We start from the raw sequence: 20,042 nt of genomic DNA on the forward strand, positions 1-20,042 counted from the left end.
GTCATTTAGGTAAAGGGCCAGTGGATGGAAAGCTAAAGGTGAAAAAAAGTAGCTAAACTGAATATTATTAATTAGGGGCAACAGACATGGAGGGGCAGGGATAGGCATGAATGGTTGATAAAGGGCACTTGTGTGTGTATATGTCATCTACTTATCCAGGAGGTGCACAGCCCCACTAGGGGTAATGCCGTGCTGGACCTGATCCTGGCCACTAGGGATGACCTGGTGAGGGGACTGCAGGTCCTTGATCACTGGGACAATAGCGATCATCACCTGCTGGAATTCACTATCCAGTGCAGGGTGTGAAGGATTTATAGCAAGACTAAAGCCCTTGACTTCAGAAGGGCCAGCTTCAATGAGCTTTGGAGATCAGTGGGGGAGGCACTGAGGGCCCTGAAGGTAGAGGAGATGGGAGTCCATGAGGGTTTGTCATACCTTAAGGGGGCAATCCTCCAGGCCCAAAGGGTAACAGTCCCTGAGAGAAGCAAGCGGGGTAAGAGTGCTCAGAAACCCCTATGGCTCAGCAAGGGCTATGAAAGTAGACAGATGAGAATAGGATGGGGTTAAGCGTAGATAAATTCAGGGTGCTGCACCTTGGGGGAGAGAATCCACAGCATACATACAGGCTGGGGTGTTCCCCTTTTGAAAGCACAGAGGCAGAAAGGGAACTTGGAGTCATTATTAACTCCAAGATGAACATGAGCCGCCAATGCCAGACCACAGCCAGCAAAGTCAGCCATTCCTTGTCATGCATCCAAAGATGTATCTCAAGTCGGTCCAGAGAGGTGATACTCCCTCTCTATGCGACATTGGTCAGGCCGCAATTGGAGCACTGTATCCAGTACTGGGCGTCGCACTTTTAAAAGGACGTGGCCAGCCTGGAGAGAGTTCAGAGGAGGACCACCCCTTTGGTGAGAGGGCAGCAGGACAGGCCTTGTGAGGAGAGACTGAGGGACCTGAACCTGTTCAGCCTCAGCAAGCAGAGGCTGAGGGGGGATTTGGTGGCTGCCTACAACCTTTTTAGGGGAGATCAGCAGCAAATAGGAAGAGCCCTATTCTCCCCAGCACCACCTGGGGTGATGAGGAACAATGGTAATAAGCTGATGGAGAACAGGTTTAGGTTAGAGATCAGGAGGCAATATTTTACAGTTAGGCTGGCCAGAATCTGGAACCAACTTCCCAGGGAAGTGGCACTTGCCCCTTCCTTGGGCAAATTCAGAAAAGAGGTTAGATTATCACCTGTTTGGGGTCTTGTGAACCCAGCATTCATTTCTGCCTGTGGCAGGAGGTAAGGCTAGATCATCTGTTCAGGTCCCTCCTGACCCTAGCTACTATGAAACTACTATGGAGAAAAGTTAACATATTACTTTTCTCCAGAAAAGATTACTGAGTCATTTCAATAGTACTCTGATTGGCAGCTCCTGGTGAAGCTTATTTAAGAACTGAAGAGACTTAAAAACTTTATTTTCAGTGCCAGAATTGCTGGGGAAGGTAAAATAAAAAAAAATATACAGATACAATCTAGTTAGCACATGTACTTTTTCAACTGACACAGATGTTAATAAGTAGGTGAAGATGGTATAATCTCAGCATTAAAACTATATGTTTTATGCATTCTTATAGATGGTATTAACTCTGCCGAACTGATGGAGGATAAAACCATCTCTTTGATTGATGCTGGAGTAGCCATAAACTGTGCTTACCCTCTCATTCTTCGTCCAGAGAGGAAAGTGAAGTTAATCCTCTCCTTTGACTATAGCTTTGGAGATCCTTTTCAGGTAGCTTTTGCCATCACTGCAATGTTGCCGTAGTTTTATTATGAAGGTCTATTATACCAGATGAACACAGAACAAAACTTTTTTCTTTACCTTAAGGAATGATAATACAACAAAACAATGAGATGCTTAAGACATTGCTTTTTCTTTCAGTGCTAAAAACAGTTTGAGAGCTGAATACTTTACAAGAACTAACCCAATGTGGATAGGTTAGTCCCTAGAATTATACAACCAATAGAAGTATGCAACCAGGGCACATCTACATGTGCCCCTATGGTGCTGTTGTTACTGTGCCATCATTTAGTACTTCTTTTTGCAAGTACTAAATGATGGCACAGTAACAGCCATTACTGCCTGTGCTGGTGGTGCATGCTTATTTTTATTCCCTGTGTCGCCGTAGTGATGCGCTATACCAAGGGAGCATGTCAGTACAGCTACAAAGCTGTAGTGTCATGGTTTGTGCCCCCTGATACTACATTGTCGTTGTGCATTGCTGCAGCAACATAGCGTCAAGTGTAGATGCACCCACTACATAGTAATGTGACCACCATTATAATGTTCACTAGTGATCACCAATGGTACCAAGCTTATTTTCTGTATTTGATAACAGCTGTAGGTCCATATTTTCAAATGCACAAAAGAAAATGTGTGTCTTTTGGTATAAATAGGAGCTAAGTACTTCACTTCAAAGGGTGTTTTGACAGTTTTCTGTCATCATCATATCAACAGTCGCAAAGACCTCTTTTACACCTTGTCTGAACAGCGGAACATTTGGTGGCACTAAGCTCAGTCATGATGCACACTAGAGAAAACCACTTCTACTGAACCACTGCCAAAGACTTCTTTTAACGTCCGAGCAGATCAAACATTAGCAATGAATCCTTCTGCTCTGTGCTGGGAGTTGGGGGTCAATGCTTTACCATGTTTTAGCAGTCCTTAACCCCAGGGACTGAGATTTGCAAAGAAGCTCGTGGTACTTAGGGTCACAAATGTTACTGAAATTCCCAGAGGGGTAAAAGTCATTGTTCTTTAGCTTTCTGTTAGATTTCCTTAGGTAGACAATTGTTGATTTTTACAAAAAGAGGGCTATTTTTTTTTTTTTTAAATCCAGGAGGAGGGTGCATAATTTCTGCTTGAGCAATTGATCAGAAACCTCGAAAAGGGAGTTAGACTTACATTTTTAAATATCTAAAGCCCTGATTATTTAACTTGATGGGAACTGTGGTCCTGCTAAACATCTTAGTCATATTTCTCTCATTCAGACACTCAAGCAAGCTGTGGAATACTGCAGACAAAACAGCATCCCATTTCCTGAGGTAGATGAGAATCTGCTTCGGGACGAGGATAACCCCTCTGATGTCTACATCTTCAGAGGGGAGAATGCCCCCACTGTCATGCACTTCCCCCTCTTCAACAAAGTGAACTTTCCAGGTAAACCTCCTTTTCTGTTATTGACCTGCTCATCATTTACCTTGACTTCAACACAGTGATGTATGGTTTTCACTGGGAAAGCCAGGAATTAAATATAGAAGCTCTCAATGAACGATCCAGTCTCTGATGCACTTGGGCTAGGTACTGACATTCAAAAGGCCCAAGGCAGAATCAAACCTATGTGGTTTTCTGTAAACAGCATAGTTTACATTGGTAGCAAACAAAAAACCAATTTAAGCCATTTTGCAACTTGTTTATATGCAATGAACTTCTGTTCTGTTACAGGTTTAAACCAGTTTCTGATCACTTAAACTGGTTTGTGTGTCCCTAGGCCAAGTGTGCCAAACTTCTGTTCTGTCATGGGTATAGACTGGTTTCCAATCACTTGTAAAAGTGGGATAAATATAAAAAGATAGAAGTGGAATGTCTGTACGTGGCTTGGAGCACTGCAAGTGAGTGTGGAGGATATGATGCAAGAAACTTACGGAAAAAAGTTAGAAGTGATCACAGAGCTGACAGTTATGGATGTTAAGCTGTGACAGACTGGAAACCTGACAAGGTTATAATAATAAATTGTAATCGTAACAGCTGTTACTGACATCAGTCATAGCAATAGTAAAAACCTCTTTTTAATAATTTAAATGTTTTTATTTTCTTTTGTTTATAGGCCATGTCACAGACTCAAGATCTGAATTCAAGTCTATTCGCTATGACTACAATGAGGAAGACTTCAGGAAATTGCTACGGGCTGCCAAATTAAATGTGTCAAACAACAAAGACAAGATCTTAGAGGAGATAAGACATATCATGGCTTCCTCTAACAGGAGGAACTGATATTCTCTATAATTCTCTACAGGAAATCGTTGTACAACTGCAAATTTCACTTGTGCTACTAGATATTATATGTGACATCTGGATTTAAATACTAGCTTTTGTGGTTCCACTGGACTACAAAGTATTAAAGGAGATTATATTGCAGCTAAATATGTCATCAGGAAAATAAGGGGGAAAGAAGATGTATGTGTGTGCAGTCATTTATCTCACTTACAAGCAAGCATTCACAATCAATAACCTAGAAGATGTGGTTGCACCTAGATAGTCAAAGAGGTTCTGCTCATTAGCACTGTAGATACTTTTGAAAATTTAGCAATATATTAATTACGCTAGTGATAAACCAGAGATTAGTCCCTCAAAAGTAATGCCTTTCTTTTCTAAAAGTATCTGAAACCATGTTCTAGACAGCTGTTCATAACAACCTTTATTTTTATTAATGTTCTTGTTCATTCTTACCTCAGTGTTCTTTGACTGTCTCTGACAACATACTGCAAATATTTTTGCATATTTAATCCATAAAGCCCATGCCATTGTTTCCATTGTACACTGTGGGTGCCTCTACAGGAGGGGTTATGTCACCATAGCAACAAGCTACAGCAACATAGCTTGTCACTACAGCAATATAGTGTTGGCGGGCACAAACCCTGCTGCCAATACTACATCACTGTAGCTCATTGCTCTGTGACATAGTGTCTAAAACTACCAGTGTGCCACTGGGACTGCGTAGTAGCAGCAGGTACTGTGCAGTGATTTACAATACTGCAGTCAGGAGCATGTGGAGATGTAACCTGTATTACTGAATCACAGAATAACCTGCTGTAGTACAAGTACCTAATGTAAGAGGCAAGGTGATCTCCCCCAGTTCAGTACAGGGACTATGACAAATGGAGGTTAGAGAATTAAGAAAAAAATAGTTTTTGCAGAATAATCAGGAGATTATTATATAGAATGACTTTGATAAACAGGAGAAGTAGTCTGAAATGAATCAAATGAAATTCATTAGGTACAAGTGCAAAGTCCTGGAAAAGCTGCATCCACAAATACAATAATTTGCCAGGTTGTATTTGATGCATTACAGAAAGGGAACTGAGTATTGTAGCAGACCATAAGCTCAATATGAGCCTGGCACATTGGTCTGTACTAATAGGGGTGTCACTTTCAAGTTGGGGAAAAAGTATTTCTTCAGCCCTGGCAGGGCTTCACCCAGCGTGCCGTGTCTAATTTTTGGGCATCACATTTTTAGAAATATGTGGACAAATTGAAAATAATCCAGTAGGGTGCAACATGATTATGAGACGTCTAAGAAACATGACTTATGAGTAAAGACTAAAAGAATTAGAATGAATAAGTCTGGAGAAGAGAAGACCAAAGGGTGATTTTGACCAGTCAATGTCCTGCCCCTGCAAGGACAAGAAATAATTTGTTAAAATACACTCAAACTATCCACGGAAGTGGGCCACTCACCTGACTACAGAGGAAGGCAAAACCCCCCATAAACCATCCAAATTAGACCTTGGGATAAAATTACCTCTATATCTTAAATTTAGCAGAGGAGCAAGACCCTTAGGCAGGAACTGCTGAGTTTTCTAAGTTCCAACAGGAGCATCAGCACACCACAGTGAAAATCCCCAAATTTGCCTCTATAAATCTGTGTGTTAAATTTGAATCTTTTTAGCTTGCATTATAGTAGCTTTAGTAATGCTTGCCTGCATTAATTTAAGTTAGGCCAAGTTAGCATATATGAGCCTAAAGGAAGTCGTATGAAAGGAAGTGAGTTATAGGTGACAGAACTTTCTAGGAAAGGCTAGCTGTATTACATCTTGATTTGTGAAGGTCAGTGTGTTTCACCCCAGTATAATATGCAACAAAAACATCACTTTTTTGAACGTGTGTCTCATTCTGAACAAGTAATATTGTAGGGCTCTTTAGAAAATGGGGATAAGAGGTAGCTCAGGATTCTGAGATGTGTTCCTCTGGCATCCTTTGCTAAGGTTCCCATCCACAGGCCTAATGAAGATACAGTGCCTTTTAGAATTTAGTCTGTGAATTTAGGCCAGATAACTCTAACAAGCCAAGTACCATTTAGAAATTCTTCGAATGTTAAGATGCAGTGATTCTAAGTTGAAAGGCTGATTATTTCCACTTGAATAGTAAATATATAGATAAATATTGTGTTAATCTTTATTAGCTCTCAATGTTCTAATTTTAGAAGTTCAATAAAATCTGCTTTTTCATTTGCTCAATCAGAGATCTCATTTTACTGAGAAGATGAACTGTGAAAAGTAACCCTCAGACCCCTAAAATCTCCTCCATGGATAAACGGTGCTTCTGAGGAATGTGAAAATACCCTCATACCTGTAGTAAGAGGAAGGGAATTAATTCTTTCCTGCCCCATGTGATGACCAGACACCATCCACTCTACTTTGCAATCTAGGGGATGGAAACAGAATCCTATATCATCCTATCATCCTGCCCTCTTCATATTTATCTCAAATCCTTCCATCGTCTTTCACAGCCCAGCCAGTTGCAGATTTTTGGTTTCATCCTCCTGCTGCTGGGCATGGTCCTCTCCAATTTCCACCTTTTCTTCTCATGGTCCCCTACGTTTCCAAATGCTGCTCTTCACAGTAGCCTCCAGTTCTAAGGAATACATGACCAATATATGACCAGTACTTATCAAACCTCTTTTTCCAAACCTCCAGTGAAAAAAATTTCTACAACTTCCTTAGGTAGTTGTTTGCACAGTCTCACTGCTCTAAGAGTGACTAGGTTTGTTCTGATATCCAGTTTATCCCTATACTTTGTTGCAAATACAAGCCATTGCTATGTGTCTTTTCCTTTGGAGCAAGAGTAAAATGTTGTTCGCCTCATTTTTATGACAGCACTTCAGATATTTCAAGATATTCAGATATTTCAAGACACGTGTCAATATTTCAATAACGTGTTCTTGTCCTGCACTTTGAATCCAAGTATGCACTCCTTAGCCAGTTTCTCTGACCTTATTACCAGGCCCTCCTGGAATTTTTCCTGCCAGCCTGCTTTACTCAGCCTGCAACCTCTCCTGTAGGGAGACTAAAGACAAAACCATGCTCCCAAGGCAGGTTTAACTCTGGCTAGCCATAGATGTCAGGTCTGGGTTGGAAGGGGAGGAGACCATATGTGTCACTATACATATAATTTTCTGCCTAAATAAGATCAGGAGAATATATGCATCTTTTCAGATATGGAGATTTTATAATCCAATATATTGTCTCTCTGCTTCCAGTAGTTTGACTAGTCAGGTGTTGTTTTTATGGCCCCTTCTTTTTAAAATGTAAATTAAGCACCGTGTCAAGGAAATAGATTGTTTATCACTTAAAAGTTAATATCATGTGCAATCCTGGCTCTATTATAAACACAGTAAGAGAAAGAAAATATTACACAAGAAATAGATTTTATAGCAAATACTGAAAGGCATATAAAGACATGGGCAATAAGACTGAAAAAAGCAACTTGATGTTACACAGACTACATAAATTATATGAAAAAAAATTCAAAATCATGCAAGATACCCCACAATCCTCTAGATTCATCAGGAGCTACATCAAAACTGTCATAAAGTTCATATCAATATCATATCCACTTCATTCCTTCAGAAGGGAAACTTTGGACTGACTATTTCAGGCAACTCAAGTGAGATAACGTTATTACAAAATACCCTTTTTTGCCCAGTCAGCAGAATTTCATGCTTACATATATGCAAGTGCTTCAACTTGTTGATGACTCGCAGCTTGAATGCAAAAGTAATGCAGTATCTGACACCAGAAACATTCTGCCTCAACATGAGATTGATTGATTTGTAAGTGCCAGAATCCTATGCCTGTTCCCCCTGTAAGGCTAGAGACTCTCCATCTCTGCTTTCCCTTGGAGGTTAGAGTTTACTTCTAATGTTGCCAGAAAAAAAAAAGAAAAAAAGTATATTTAGCTTTATGCTTTCCATAAATAAAGTTGACAGCCAACAAAAATGTCAAGGGAGAATTTCCCTTCTCATGTAGTGCATATGCAAAGATACATCAGAGTGATTTTCAAGGGGAGTGGTTATGACATAAACTGAGCTAAAGAAAGACTAAAAAATCAGAGGAACCTGTCATGCCTACATAGTTTCATAGTTAGTAGAGTCAGAAGGGACCTGAGCAGATCATCGAGTCCAGCCCCCTGCCGTGCCGAGGGGATAACAAGTACCAATGGTCATAAACTCCTCCATGACCATTTTAGGCTGGATGCAAGGAAAAACTTCTTTACTGTCTAAGCCCCCAAGACCTGGAATAGACTCCCTCCAGAAGTTGTGCAAGCACCTACTCTGGACTCTTTCAAGAAACATTTGGACGCTTATTTTGCTGGGATCCTTTGACCCTAGCTGACTTCCTGCCCCTGGGGCAGGCAGCTGGACTTGATCTTCAAGGTCACTTCCAGCCCTAATATCTATGAAATCTAATTCAGAAAAGGGGTTTCATGATAGAGTATGCTGTTGATGCAAAGCTGGAACCACGTTGGGGGTAAGATTAGAATTCTAAAAATAAATCGATAGAAGTATATCGAGTCATTCGGGACTTCATATTAAAGGTTCTGTTGCATAGGATATTTAACATAGAGTTCATTTAGATCATAGTAAGTATTACCAATTGTTTCACAACAATACCATTCAAGCCATTCCTCAACACACCATTAGGGACTAACTTACAGATCCACCAACTTATCAAGAGGCCTTGAAAGCCATTAAAGCAGATGAAAAACAAAGCATATGGCCATGATACATTTCAGCTACAATTCTATAATCAAGGTGGGGAGAGGACAAAAAACTACACTGGTCTTGAACTGGCTCCTTGTAAAGCCCCAGAACTAATTGGAAATAAAAGATGAAGCATCAAAAGACAAGTTTTTCAGCATGACATGTTGCTTTCTCAGAGATTAACTGAAAGATGCTCAGGAAAGAATACTACAAATTCACATAGATAAGGTCTCTTTATTGGTTTATTGTTTTATGGAGGGGGGAAGGAGGGAAGTAGGTGTCAGAATTTCTCCTTCTCCCCAAACAAGTACTCTAACCTTAGATGCAGCAAAACAACCAACCAACCAAAAATGTCCAACACAGACACACACCACATTGGAGAAGGCTCTTTTCCTCCTCCATTTTGTTTCTGACAGCTAGGACCTTCTGGTAAATCTTTTGTGCCAAAATGTGAAATAGAATTTAAATGTTAGCATAAACCACATATATATGCATACACACACACATAAATACATACATACATATACATTTTTTCTTTTTAGTAGAAATGACTTTCAAATCCTTTTGTGAGCTTCCTGATAAGGCTGTGGAACTTAGGAAAAGAGAAGATACAGAGAAACCCCAGGGAATCACTCTCAGAGATCTTGCCATTATTGTCACTTCTTTCCCCCAATTTTCCTTTTGAGCCAAGTACTTGGTATTTTCTTTTCTGATATGTCATAGCTAAGTTAGTGAAAGCTGTGATGAAAACCAAAGTCCAAGAATCCTCATGGCTCCTTCAGGATCGCTTGCAGAACTGATCTGCCAGAGCCGAGGCCAGTCCAAGGCCTAAGCTATAGAGAAGTTCTTTTCCATTCCATGAGTGCCCGTGTCTCTAGTATATACAGGAAATCATTCTTTTCTTCTAATTGATTTAGTGCATGGAGTGGGATTGTCTGTGAGGATTTTGTGACCTGGAAGGAGTGGTAAGAAAGCCTTGCTGCACTAGTCAGAAAGTTCTGCACTCCTGGGGTGTGGAGAGACATAGCTTTAGAAACATTTAAAAAAAAAAAAAAAGAAGCCGCTATACAGACACACAGGTGAGATAAAATGCTCCTGGGTGGGGGGAAGGGGAAATAGCACCCCCCCCCCCAAAAAATAAGGAAAAAAAAACCTCCCACAGTTGCCCTGTACTCCCTGAAAGCTAGTGCTCTCAGCCAGGGGACCATGACTGGAGGTGCTTGTATTCCATGATTGAAGTGCTAGATTTTTTTAATGTTTCTAAGCCCAAAATGTTGCAAGAAAAGCAGATGTATCATCTGAAGAGTCCTAGCGGGATCCTGTCAACCCTAAAACATTTTCTCAGTGGTGACACTGGATAGATCAGGTCCCTCAATCAAAATTCCTTCACAGTAACTTGAGCTTCTCCTAACATCCCAGACAACTGGGGCCCTGGCAGAGGAGTGAAAGTAGCTTAAGAGCTCCTTGCTTCAAGATGAAAGCCTTTAGCTTCTTCTCCTAGGAAGTTTTTCTATCTTATGTGACAGTATCACATAGGAGGTGTATTTAGAGAGAATTGGTCAATAGTTATCCCCATTGAAAAACTGATGGATGATTAGCTCTTATGGCTAGCTTCAAGAGGATAGCTGAAAAGAGCTCTGGGAAAAGTCTGCCCTTTTTGGTGTAAAGAGCAGATTACAGGGAAGCAGGAGATGTACATTAAAGGTCACACTCTTTGGGCTGGAGACAACACCAGGATCATCAGCTCCTAGGGAATGTGCCCTAATCATTAGGCTGAATAGAGGAACTGCTGCCTTCTTCCTCCCACTGCAGATGTATGACCAGGGATGATTTTTGGCCACCAGCAAAAATATAAACTTGGGTGTCACACTTCAAGTAGTAAATAGATATTATTGGAAAGAGTTATGTGCAGGGGAACATAAATGATAGGGGGCCAGGGCAGCAAGGCTCATGTGGAAAGGTAGAAAGAACTATGGTATTTAGTTTGGAAGAAAGAAGACTTGGGGCGGGGAGGGGGCAAGAATATAATAAGACTTCAAGTACCTGAAGGACAATTAAAGGGTGGAAACGGTCTTTTCTCTGCGGCCATGGGGATACAGAACTAGGAACAATAGCCTCAAACTGCAGCAGAGGAAGTTTAGATGGTTATCAGGAAGAACTTTCTGACCATGAGGATAGTCAAGAACGGAACAGGCAACCCAGAGAAACCATGGAGTTACCATCTCTGGAAGTGCTCAAAATCAAGTTGGACAGACATTTGGCTGGACTGGCTTGGTCAGGCATAATCCTACCTTCAGAAGTGTTCTGGATCTTTTGAAGTCCCTTCTAGCCTGTGATGGACTAGGTTATAAGTGCTCTGGCTAAGTGGTTAGACTACCAGAAGAGGACCAGAGACAGAGGCAGAATCCAAAACACAGGCCCAATCCAGAGTCAGGAAACAGATACCAAGGGCCTTGTTACATGGTCATTTTGGGCAGCTCCTCAAAATCTTAATCCCTGGATTGTCCACACATTAACAGTTTAAACTAGTTTTAAGCACTCATCAGGCAGCTCAAAGTTACACCGGTCTATAGTAGGCTAGAATTACACCACTCTAGGCTGCACCTTAACAACCCACCTATTCCACCTCCCCACTGGCCTGGATCCTGCCCACTGCCACCCCCCTCCACCCATTCTTACTTACCACCACTTCTGCTGCTCTCTGGCCAGAAGAGCTCCAACAGCTGCCAGGGAGGCATGTTAATCCGTCCCTGGCTGCTCCCCTGGGACAGACATGGAAGCCACAAGTAAGTAATCCCCTAGGGGAAAGCAGGAGGTATGGGGGAACTGCAGGACCAGAAGGGTGAGAGGGAGGAAGCCCCAGGGGTGGGAAACCCAGAAGGGCGGGGCGGGCGGGCCTTCTTATCTTTCAGTCCTCCAAGCTTCTGCTGGCCTCAACACACAACTGCTCCAAACTCAAGTTAGTACTAACACTCATCAACATTTCTGTGGCTCACAGTGTAACATGTAACAATGTCCCAAGTTACCAGGTCCAAATCATTAGCCAAGTCAAAGTTCAAGAGTTAGAAGCAATATTACCAAATCTAAAGGAAAGTCTAAAAATCAGAGTCCAGAAACAAAAAGTGAGCATAGTCAGGGTATCAGACTGAAGAGGCTTACTAAGGCAGATCTTTATCAGAACCATTGGCTGCTCCGGAAGCTTTTACCACAGCTAAAGATAAATGGGAAGCTACTTTCCTGGTATCCAGGCTGGAGTCATGAACTAAATTAGGGCTACCAGTCAAAGCCTCGGGAAGATATGGCCCACTAGGCAATTAGACCAGGCTGGACTTCTTGCTAGGGTGCCTGATAGCCTTGCTTTCCTATGCTTCTGTGAACTGCAAACAATGTCACTTCTGTACCCCCTGTCTACATAACATAATTCAGGATATTTTGTTTTGTTTTGTTTTGTTTTTGCTGATCTTGCAAGTAAAATAAATAAGTCAGGCAATCTTGATTGTTAATAACAAAGGGGTGTCAAACACATGGCCCAAAGACAGGATTCTGCCTGTGAAGCCTTATCATCCAGCTCAAATTAATCTCTTACAATGGACTACCCCTTCACCATCAGCCAGTGTGTGCTGTTGTGTAGCTGCTTGAAATACCATATTGTTTTACTCACATGCTATGTTGCAAACCAATGGAAACGAATTAGTACAACTGCTTCTATTTAATTTTCTCTTTTTCAGCCACTGCATAATAAAGCTGGTGTGGCTGCTACTGTTGGTGTTACTATAACGATAAATATTATCACCATCATCATCACAGTGGCATTTTGGTTCTTAGCATTTCATATTATATGGATAAAACAGATGAACAGCAATTGGAGTGATTCTGCACATTGGGAGAAGGGATAAAACCAGAATATCCTTCCCAGAAAAGTGTCTGTCTCAGTGAGAAGTATCCAGCGTGTAGCCATATTGGTCTAGAAGCAAAAGTAATCAGGACTCATGGTAGAGGTGATTTTTTTTTTTTGCAAAAAAAGAACTTTAGGTGCAAGCTTTGGGACACAAACACCCTTCTTCAGGCACAGGAGAAAATAATGTGAAAGTTCTCCTGGGTAGAAATGAAAGTTCATATTTCATAGGAGAGTTGAAGGTGTGGCAGAATCTCCTGTTTGGAACAGTTCATTTTTTATGCACATTAGGCTCAGAGAAAAATTGGAATAGTCTGTTTACCTCACAGTTGTTCAGTGGTAAGCAGGATGTAGTCATATTTCCTTCTGGTTATGGTATTTCATATTTCACACAGGAGTAAAAGATGACATTCTCTTCTCAGCATGCATTTCTTATGTGGTAAGGTGTCTCTGAGCTCTGTGATGAGGCTCTGTGACAGTGCAAATTACCTCAGACAAAGGCAAGAGCAGGATCTCAAGTTTCAGGTGTTCAACCTTGCTTTTTCCTTGTAAATTATGATGATTTCATTTTTAAAAATGGCTAAAATGCAGTATCTTCCATTAGTAAGGTATCCAGGGTATAGTTGTATTGGTCTAGAACAGGGGCAGGCAATTATTTTGGGTGGAGGGTCACTTAACAAGTTTTTTTAAATTGATGGGGGCTGCATATGTAGCCCAGCCCCTTGACAGTTGCACTGCCCCCTGGTCATCACATTGGGACCAGAAGTCCTGCCCCCTAAACCCTAACCTTTGCCACTGGAAGTCTCTCCTGTTGCTGCCCCCACCCCGCCCCAATACTCATTTTGGGAAGGGCAGTAGCCATGTTAGAAGCAGGAAAAAAACAAATTATGCACTAGAAGTCAAACACCTACTATAATATTTTTTTCATTTTATTATAAAAAATATTTGTCATGACTTCTGATTGCGTACTGTATATAGAAGGGATTGCAGAATAACTCAGAAATAAAGTGTCACTGTTTTATATTGTTTGTGTGGGGGGGTGGGAGTGTGTAGAAGGGTTGTGAGAGAGTGTGGCTGTGTATGGGGGAATAGGGTTTGTTGGGGTGTATGTATATGTTGATGGAGTTTGTGGGGGCAGGCTGTAGGTGTGCAGAGTGTAAACAAGGGTAGAGGGGTGTAGAGACCCCCCACCACACTTCCTTCATGGTGTGCAGCCCCTGCTGTCAGCAGCTGCAGCAGATAGGGAAGTCAGGGCACTTCTACCCAGTGCAGGCATGGCTCCAGCCAGCATTGCACAGGAGGAGAGGGCAGAGCCTACCCTATTGTCGGGTCTCTGTGCCGGTCGCCTGCAGCTCCAGCACTTGCAGCAGGGGAGCCTGCTGGCTTCCCCACTCCCTGCTGTGAAAGTCCCTGGACTCTGTCCAACCCTTGCATCCATGTGGAGGCCAGTGTGGGGCTTCCCCTCTATGGAGCTGCAGGTGTGTGGCACAGGGCCCCTGTGATAGAGATGGTCACCAATGCACTGAGGGCAACGAGTGCACCCCCGTGCAGCCGACCTGACAGCTTCTATTGCAGGGGCTCCACACCACACCTGCAGCCCTGTACTTACAGAGGGGAAGCCCCTTGCCAGACTCTGTAGGGAAGCATGGGGCAGGACTCCCTCCACTCCTGGGAGAGTGCGGGGACTTGTGCGGCAGGGTATGGGGAAGGCAGCTTTTTGAAGATGCTCCACCCCCTCCTCCCATGCAGTCCAGGAAGACTATGTCCGCTGCTACCCCTGCATCTAATGACTTGGTGACCTGGTCATAGAAGGCCACCAGGTTGGTCTGACAGGACCTGGCACTAATGAACCTGTGCTGGTTGCCCCTAAGCATGACCTCACCTGCTGGCCCCTCATGGATATGTGCCAGAATAATTTTCTCAAAAAGCTTGCCCAGGATCGAGATAAGATTAACTGGCTTATAGTTCCCCGGGTCGTCCTTCTTCCCCTTTTTGAAGATGGGAACCACATTGGCCCTCTTCCAGTCCTCTGGCACCACACCAGAGCACCACGAGTACTCATAAAGCCATGCCAGGGGTCCTACAATGACCTTGGCCAATTCCCTTAGTACTCTAGGGTGGAGATCATCTGGACCGGCGGACTTAAATACATCCAGTCCCTCCAGAAGTTCCCTGACTAGTTCTTCACTAACCCTTGGCCTAGGTGTGCTTCCCCTGAGGCCTGAGGGGGGCCCAGCGGGGGGGGTGACTGTTCTGGTCCCTGTTTAGGAAAATGGAGGCAAAGAAATCGTTAAATATGTTGGCTTTGTCATCTGGTGTGATGACCAAATTTCCTAACGTGTCCTGCAGGGGCCCCACATTACCTGGAACCTTCTTTTTACCCCCTATGTATTTAAAGAAGGACTTCTTATTGTCCTCAATCCGGGAAGCTAGTCCCAGTTCCACCTCTGCCTTGGCCTTTCTGACTACCTCCCTACATCCCTGATATGGGCAACACTGTACAGAAGTGGATTGGACAAGTTCGCCGATGATACCAATCTCTGGGGTAAAGCATCCACACCTGAGGACAGGAGGGTGATCCAGGTTGACCTTGACAGGCTCAGGAAATGGGCAGATGAGAACCTGATGCTGTTTAATACCAAAAAATGCAAGGTTCTCCACCTTGGGAAGAAAAACCTGCAGCATCCTTATAGGCTCGGCAGTGCTACACTGGCTAGCACTACAGATGAAAGGGACTTGGGGGTTATGATTGACCACAAGATGAACATGAGCCTTCAATGTGATGCTGTGGCTAGTAAAGTGAGCAAAACGCTGGCTTGCATCCATAGATGATTCTCAAGCAAATCCCAGGACATCGTTCTCCCCTTGTACGTGACCTTGGTGAGGCCACAGCTGGAGTACTGCATCCAGTTTTAGGCTTCACAATTCAAAAAGGATGTGGAGAAGCTTGAGAGAGTCCAGAGAAGAGCCACGCGCATGATCAGAGGTCAGGAAAACAGACCTTATGACGACAGGCTGAGAGCTACGAGACTCTTCAGCCTAGAAAAGCACAGGCTCAGGGGCAATCTGATAGCCACCTGTAATTTTATCAGGGGTGTACACCAGGATCTGGGGGAACAATTGTTCACCAGAGCCCCTCAAGGGATGACGGTTGAATGGTTATAAGGTCTTGAAAGACCATTTTAGGCTGGACATAAGGAAGAATTTCTTTACTGTCTGAGCCCCCAAGGTCTAGAATAGCCTGCCATCGGAGGTGATTCAAGCACCTACTCTGAACATCTTCAAGAAAAAATTGGATGTTTATCTTGCTGGGATCCTATGACCCCAGCTGACTTCCTGCCCCTGGGGCAGGGGGCTGGACTCGATGATCTTCTGAGTTCCCTTCCAGCCCTAACATGTGAAATCTGTGAATCAGGAACAGTGATCCAAATCAACAAATCAAATCATTGTTCCTGATTTGGGCTGAATCCAAATCTGAAGCAAATAGGGTCCACTTCATACACCCCTATTCATTATCTAGGTTTTATAATAATAAAAAAATAATAATAACAACAATTTTAAAGAAACTATTATTATGTTCTTTGTTTTTTTAAATATTATATTTGATTCAAATTACAGAAACATTATTTGGAAATTAAAGTAACTTGCACAGGATTTATAATTTAAATTAAATTAATTTTAGCTTAGAAATGAGTCATTCAAATACACATTTTTTTAAGTTTAAATATTGAGTATTCAATGGCTGAAATTCAACCACCAACACAAAAACCATCTAATATCTATCCTAAAACTGAAAAGCTCATTCATCTAGACCACAATATCATTTTTTTTCTTCAAGATACATTATGTCACCAGAGATTCAATTCATAAAGTTTCTGTCTCACCTTATATGTTTTTAATTTCTCTTTAAAATAAACCTGAAAGGAAAACTGATCCAATATCCTTGTACAGTCATAAATTTATGGATGATCTTCTTTAGGGCCTCCTTGACCTCTTTGTTTCTCAAGCTATAGATGATGGGATTAACCAAAGGAGTCAGGACAGAGTAAAAGACAGAGAACATTTTGCTCAGGTCTCTAAGCATGACAGTTTTGGGCAACAAATACACTAACATGATGGTCCCATAAAAAAGTGTCACCACAATAAGGTGAGAAGAGCAGGTGGAAAATGCCTTCTGCCTGCCCATAGTGGAGGGGATTCTCAGGATGGTAGCAATGATATGGGCATAGGAAAGAAGTGTTAATAGAAAGGGCGGCAAGGTAAATATGGAAGCAAATATGTAAACCATAAGTTCTAGGAGATGGGTATCACAACAAGACAGGTGGATTATTGAGGGAAAATCACAAAAGAAATGATCTATTTCCTTGGGACCACAGAATGTTAATTTTGACATCAAAATATTTGTGATTGTACTAGCCAGAAACCCACTTACCCAAGACCCAACTGCCAGCTGAATGCAGAGCACACCATTCATATGAGTTGTATAATGCAGTGGTTTACATATTGCTAAATACCGATCATAGGACATCATGGCCAGAAGGTAGCATTCTGTAGCTGCTAGAAAAGCAAAGAAATACAACTGTGTGATGCAGCATCGATCAGAGATGGTTCTGTCCCCAGTCAGTAGACTGGCCAGCACCCTGGGCAAGATGGTTGAAGTGTAGCATGTCTCCAAACAGGACAAGTTCCCCAGGAAGAAGTACATGGGAGTATGCAGGTGCCGATCAGTTGCAACCAATGCAATGATGAGGATGTTGCCAGACATAGTCATAATGTAGATCAAAAGTAACACCAGAAAAAGAGGGACCTGAAGTATAGGAAGATACTGAAATCCCAGAAGGATGAATTCTGTGTTAATTGTTTGATTTTCCCAGCCTCTGTCTGCCATGACATCTAACTAAGAAAACTGAACAAAGAAAAAATGCTTTTTAGGAAGATAAATATATATTTCCTACAGTAGCATTTACTTCATCCCATCAATGCACCATAGCTATTCCAAATACCCCACATGATGCAAGAAATTGCCTACAGTCTCAATTTTGTAGTCACATATACCTTTTTATCCCACTTCATGAAGTGGGAAATCAAAATTAACATACATCTTTCCAGTTCCAGCAACTGGATAATCTTAAATTGCCTTTTTTCTTAATGATAACCCTGCTACAATTAAATGTCTCTTATTTCTAATATTTTTTAGAAATGCATTTAGCACCATATTCCCAATGTAGAAGACAAATAAATTACACTGAAGCAAACACTCTAAAACTGAAATGTTCTTCCTTGCTATGTTTTAGTACTGCTTTCAAAAATATCAGCAGAAGAACAGATATTTGTAAGTCACAAGAGCTTCTAGATGCACATAAAATTCCTTTTTTTCATTAAGTCTCTTTCACAATGGTTCAGAGAAACCTTTGAATGCCTTAAAATGCCTTAAAAAAGAACACCAACCCGCTGCATAAAATAACCCAGAAGACTATCAATAGGTAGTAAAAGAGTGATGAAAAAAGTTTCAGGAAAAAGATATTTAAACGCAATTTAAAGGCCATATAATAGTGGCTGCTGGTATTACCTGACCATTAAAACAAGCTTGTTGATAAGACAAGGGAAAATGCAGGATGCACAAATACAGGAGAGAGAACAAGGGTGCAGGCAAAGAGTCAGGTGGGTCTTCCACTTGAAAATCATAAAGGATGAGTGTGGAAGGCTGTGAGAAATGAAGGGGTCACCTGGGTGTTCATATCTGAAAAGATGTCTGCTGGAGAAAGGTGAGTGGAGGGTAGATAACAATAACATGAAGGGGGAAAAAAGACAGCATTCATGTGCAGCACTGATCAAAAGGAGAGAAGGAAGAAACAAGAGGAACTGAGAAGCCCAAATCTCCAGCACAGTTTAATGAGAGATAAAGTGTGTCAATGTCATAATCTCTGAGCCTCTCTCATTATATTTACTCTGACCTTTATCCACAGCACAATGCAGGGTGAGAAGGAACCGTAAGCCACCTTCATTCTGTTGGCTGTCACAGACTCCTATTGTACTTGGGTAAATGTACTGGGACCAGATTTTCAGAAGAGTTTGCATTTTTGGAGGTACAGATAGATGCCTGTTGGGTTCATTTTCCTTTCAAAATATGACTGTTATGCTTTCTCTGTGAAAGATCCATCTCATCCATTTCTGGGTATTTATGGAAATGTTATAAAAATAAATCAATTAAGAACTGAAAGACACCATGAAGATACACCAAGTAGACAGATATAAAGTATTTACTGACATCATTTCAGGTACCTGATCTTGCACCAAGATTCTTCGTATTCTCACGATACAGTTGGCATGTCAGCAGTCCAAGTAGGCAGTTCACTATACAATGGATGGAAAATCAGGTACAACACTAATTCATTGACCTCTCTGTCCCTGTGAGAATCTCCTACAATGTACAAGTCTAGTATTGGGAAGGGAGGATAGACTAGATGAGGTGACTAATGTGTCCCCACTGTCTGTTTGTGGTTGTCTCAGACTAGAAGGGAGATCTCAGAGTTTACCTGTTCACTGGGGAACAGATTCCACAATCCATCTTCTCTCCACACTTCTGCAAAGACAAATGTGTGTTCCAGATGATGTTCTGGCAATGTTCTCTCATTCTCTGTCATGCATTTTTATGAGAGAGCATGTGTCCCTTCTGATTCAGTATTTATGCTGCAGAGCGTTTTACTAACTGGTATGTCAAAGGAATGCTAACATATTTAATCGCTGATGTGTATAGTATGGCAATCAAACATCAATTCTCAGAGGGGAAGGGAAAGAAAATGGAAATACTCTACCCTCATAGATAATTAGTAAAAACGATTGTGGAATGGATACTTCTGACAATTGTGAAATAAAACAGAACAAACCTTACATACCCTAATGTTCCATAAAGAAACGGTGATGTGAAAGGAGTGACAGCAGTGTTAAAGTGCAGTAGAAATGCAGGTGAAATATTGAAGTGGCTGAGATAACACAAAGAAGGCAGATTCCTAGCAGGGTTAGCTCAGGTGAATTTTGAATCACAGTGGGCAAGGGATAGACTAGAAATGTCATACGTAATTAGTCAGAATTGTAACATGGAACGGATAGTTCTGATGATTGTGAAATAGTCACAACCAACAGCAGCCTAGCTGTGGGGTGGCAGCCCACATCTCTTGTACCTGTTATCTTGCCACTAACAATGGATTGCATGCAGTTATTGAGAGTGGGGAAGTGGTAAACCAGAAATGTAACAGTGAAAATGAAAGACAGTGAAAACTGTGAGTATCAAGGTAAGGATGCGGTAACCAGAGAAAGTGTGCCATCCCAGGAATATGTG

General features: G+C 41.9%; 2 protein-coding genes across 2 annotated transcripts; one reads left to right on the forward strand and one right to left on the reverse strand.

The window, feature by feature from the left end:
* The first annotated feature begins 709 nt into the window (after positions 1–709).
* On the forward strand, positions 710–4,040 carry LOC149862773 (cytosolic phospholipase A2 gamma-like). Its single transcript, XM_090054100.1, has 4 exons — positions 710–785; positions 1,624–1,778; positions 3,038–3,206; positions 3,874–4,040. The coding sequence occupies exons 1-4, from the start codon at positions 710–712 to the stop codon at positions 4,038–4,040; spliced, it is 567 nt and encodes a 188-aa protein (XP_089910226.1).
* A 12,558-nt stretch (positions 4,041–16,598) lies between these two features.
* LOC149862774 (olfactory receptor 10A7-like) lies at positions 16,599–17,591 on the reverse strand. Its single transcript, XM_090054102.1, has one exon. It carries the CDS (start codon positions 17,589–17,591, stop codon positions 16,599–16,601), a length of 993 nt encoding a protein of 330 aa, XP_089910228.1.
* Between the last annotated feature and the right edge of the window lie 2,451 nt (positions 17,592–20,042).

This window comes from Crocodylus siamensis, chromosome 6 (assembly GCF_052110815.1).
Source record: "Crocodylus siamensis isolate JL-2025a chromosome 6, ASM5211081v1, whole genome shotgun sequence".
Lineage (NCBI taxonomy): Eukaryota > Metazoa > Chordata > Crocodylia > Crocodylidae > Crocodylus > Crocodylus siamensis.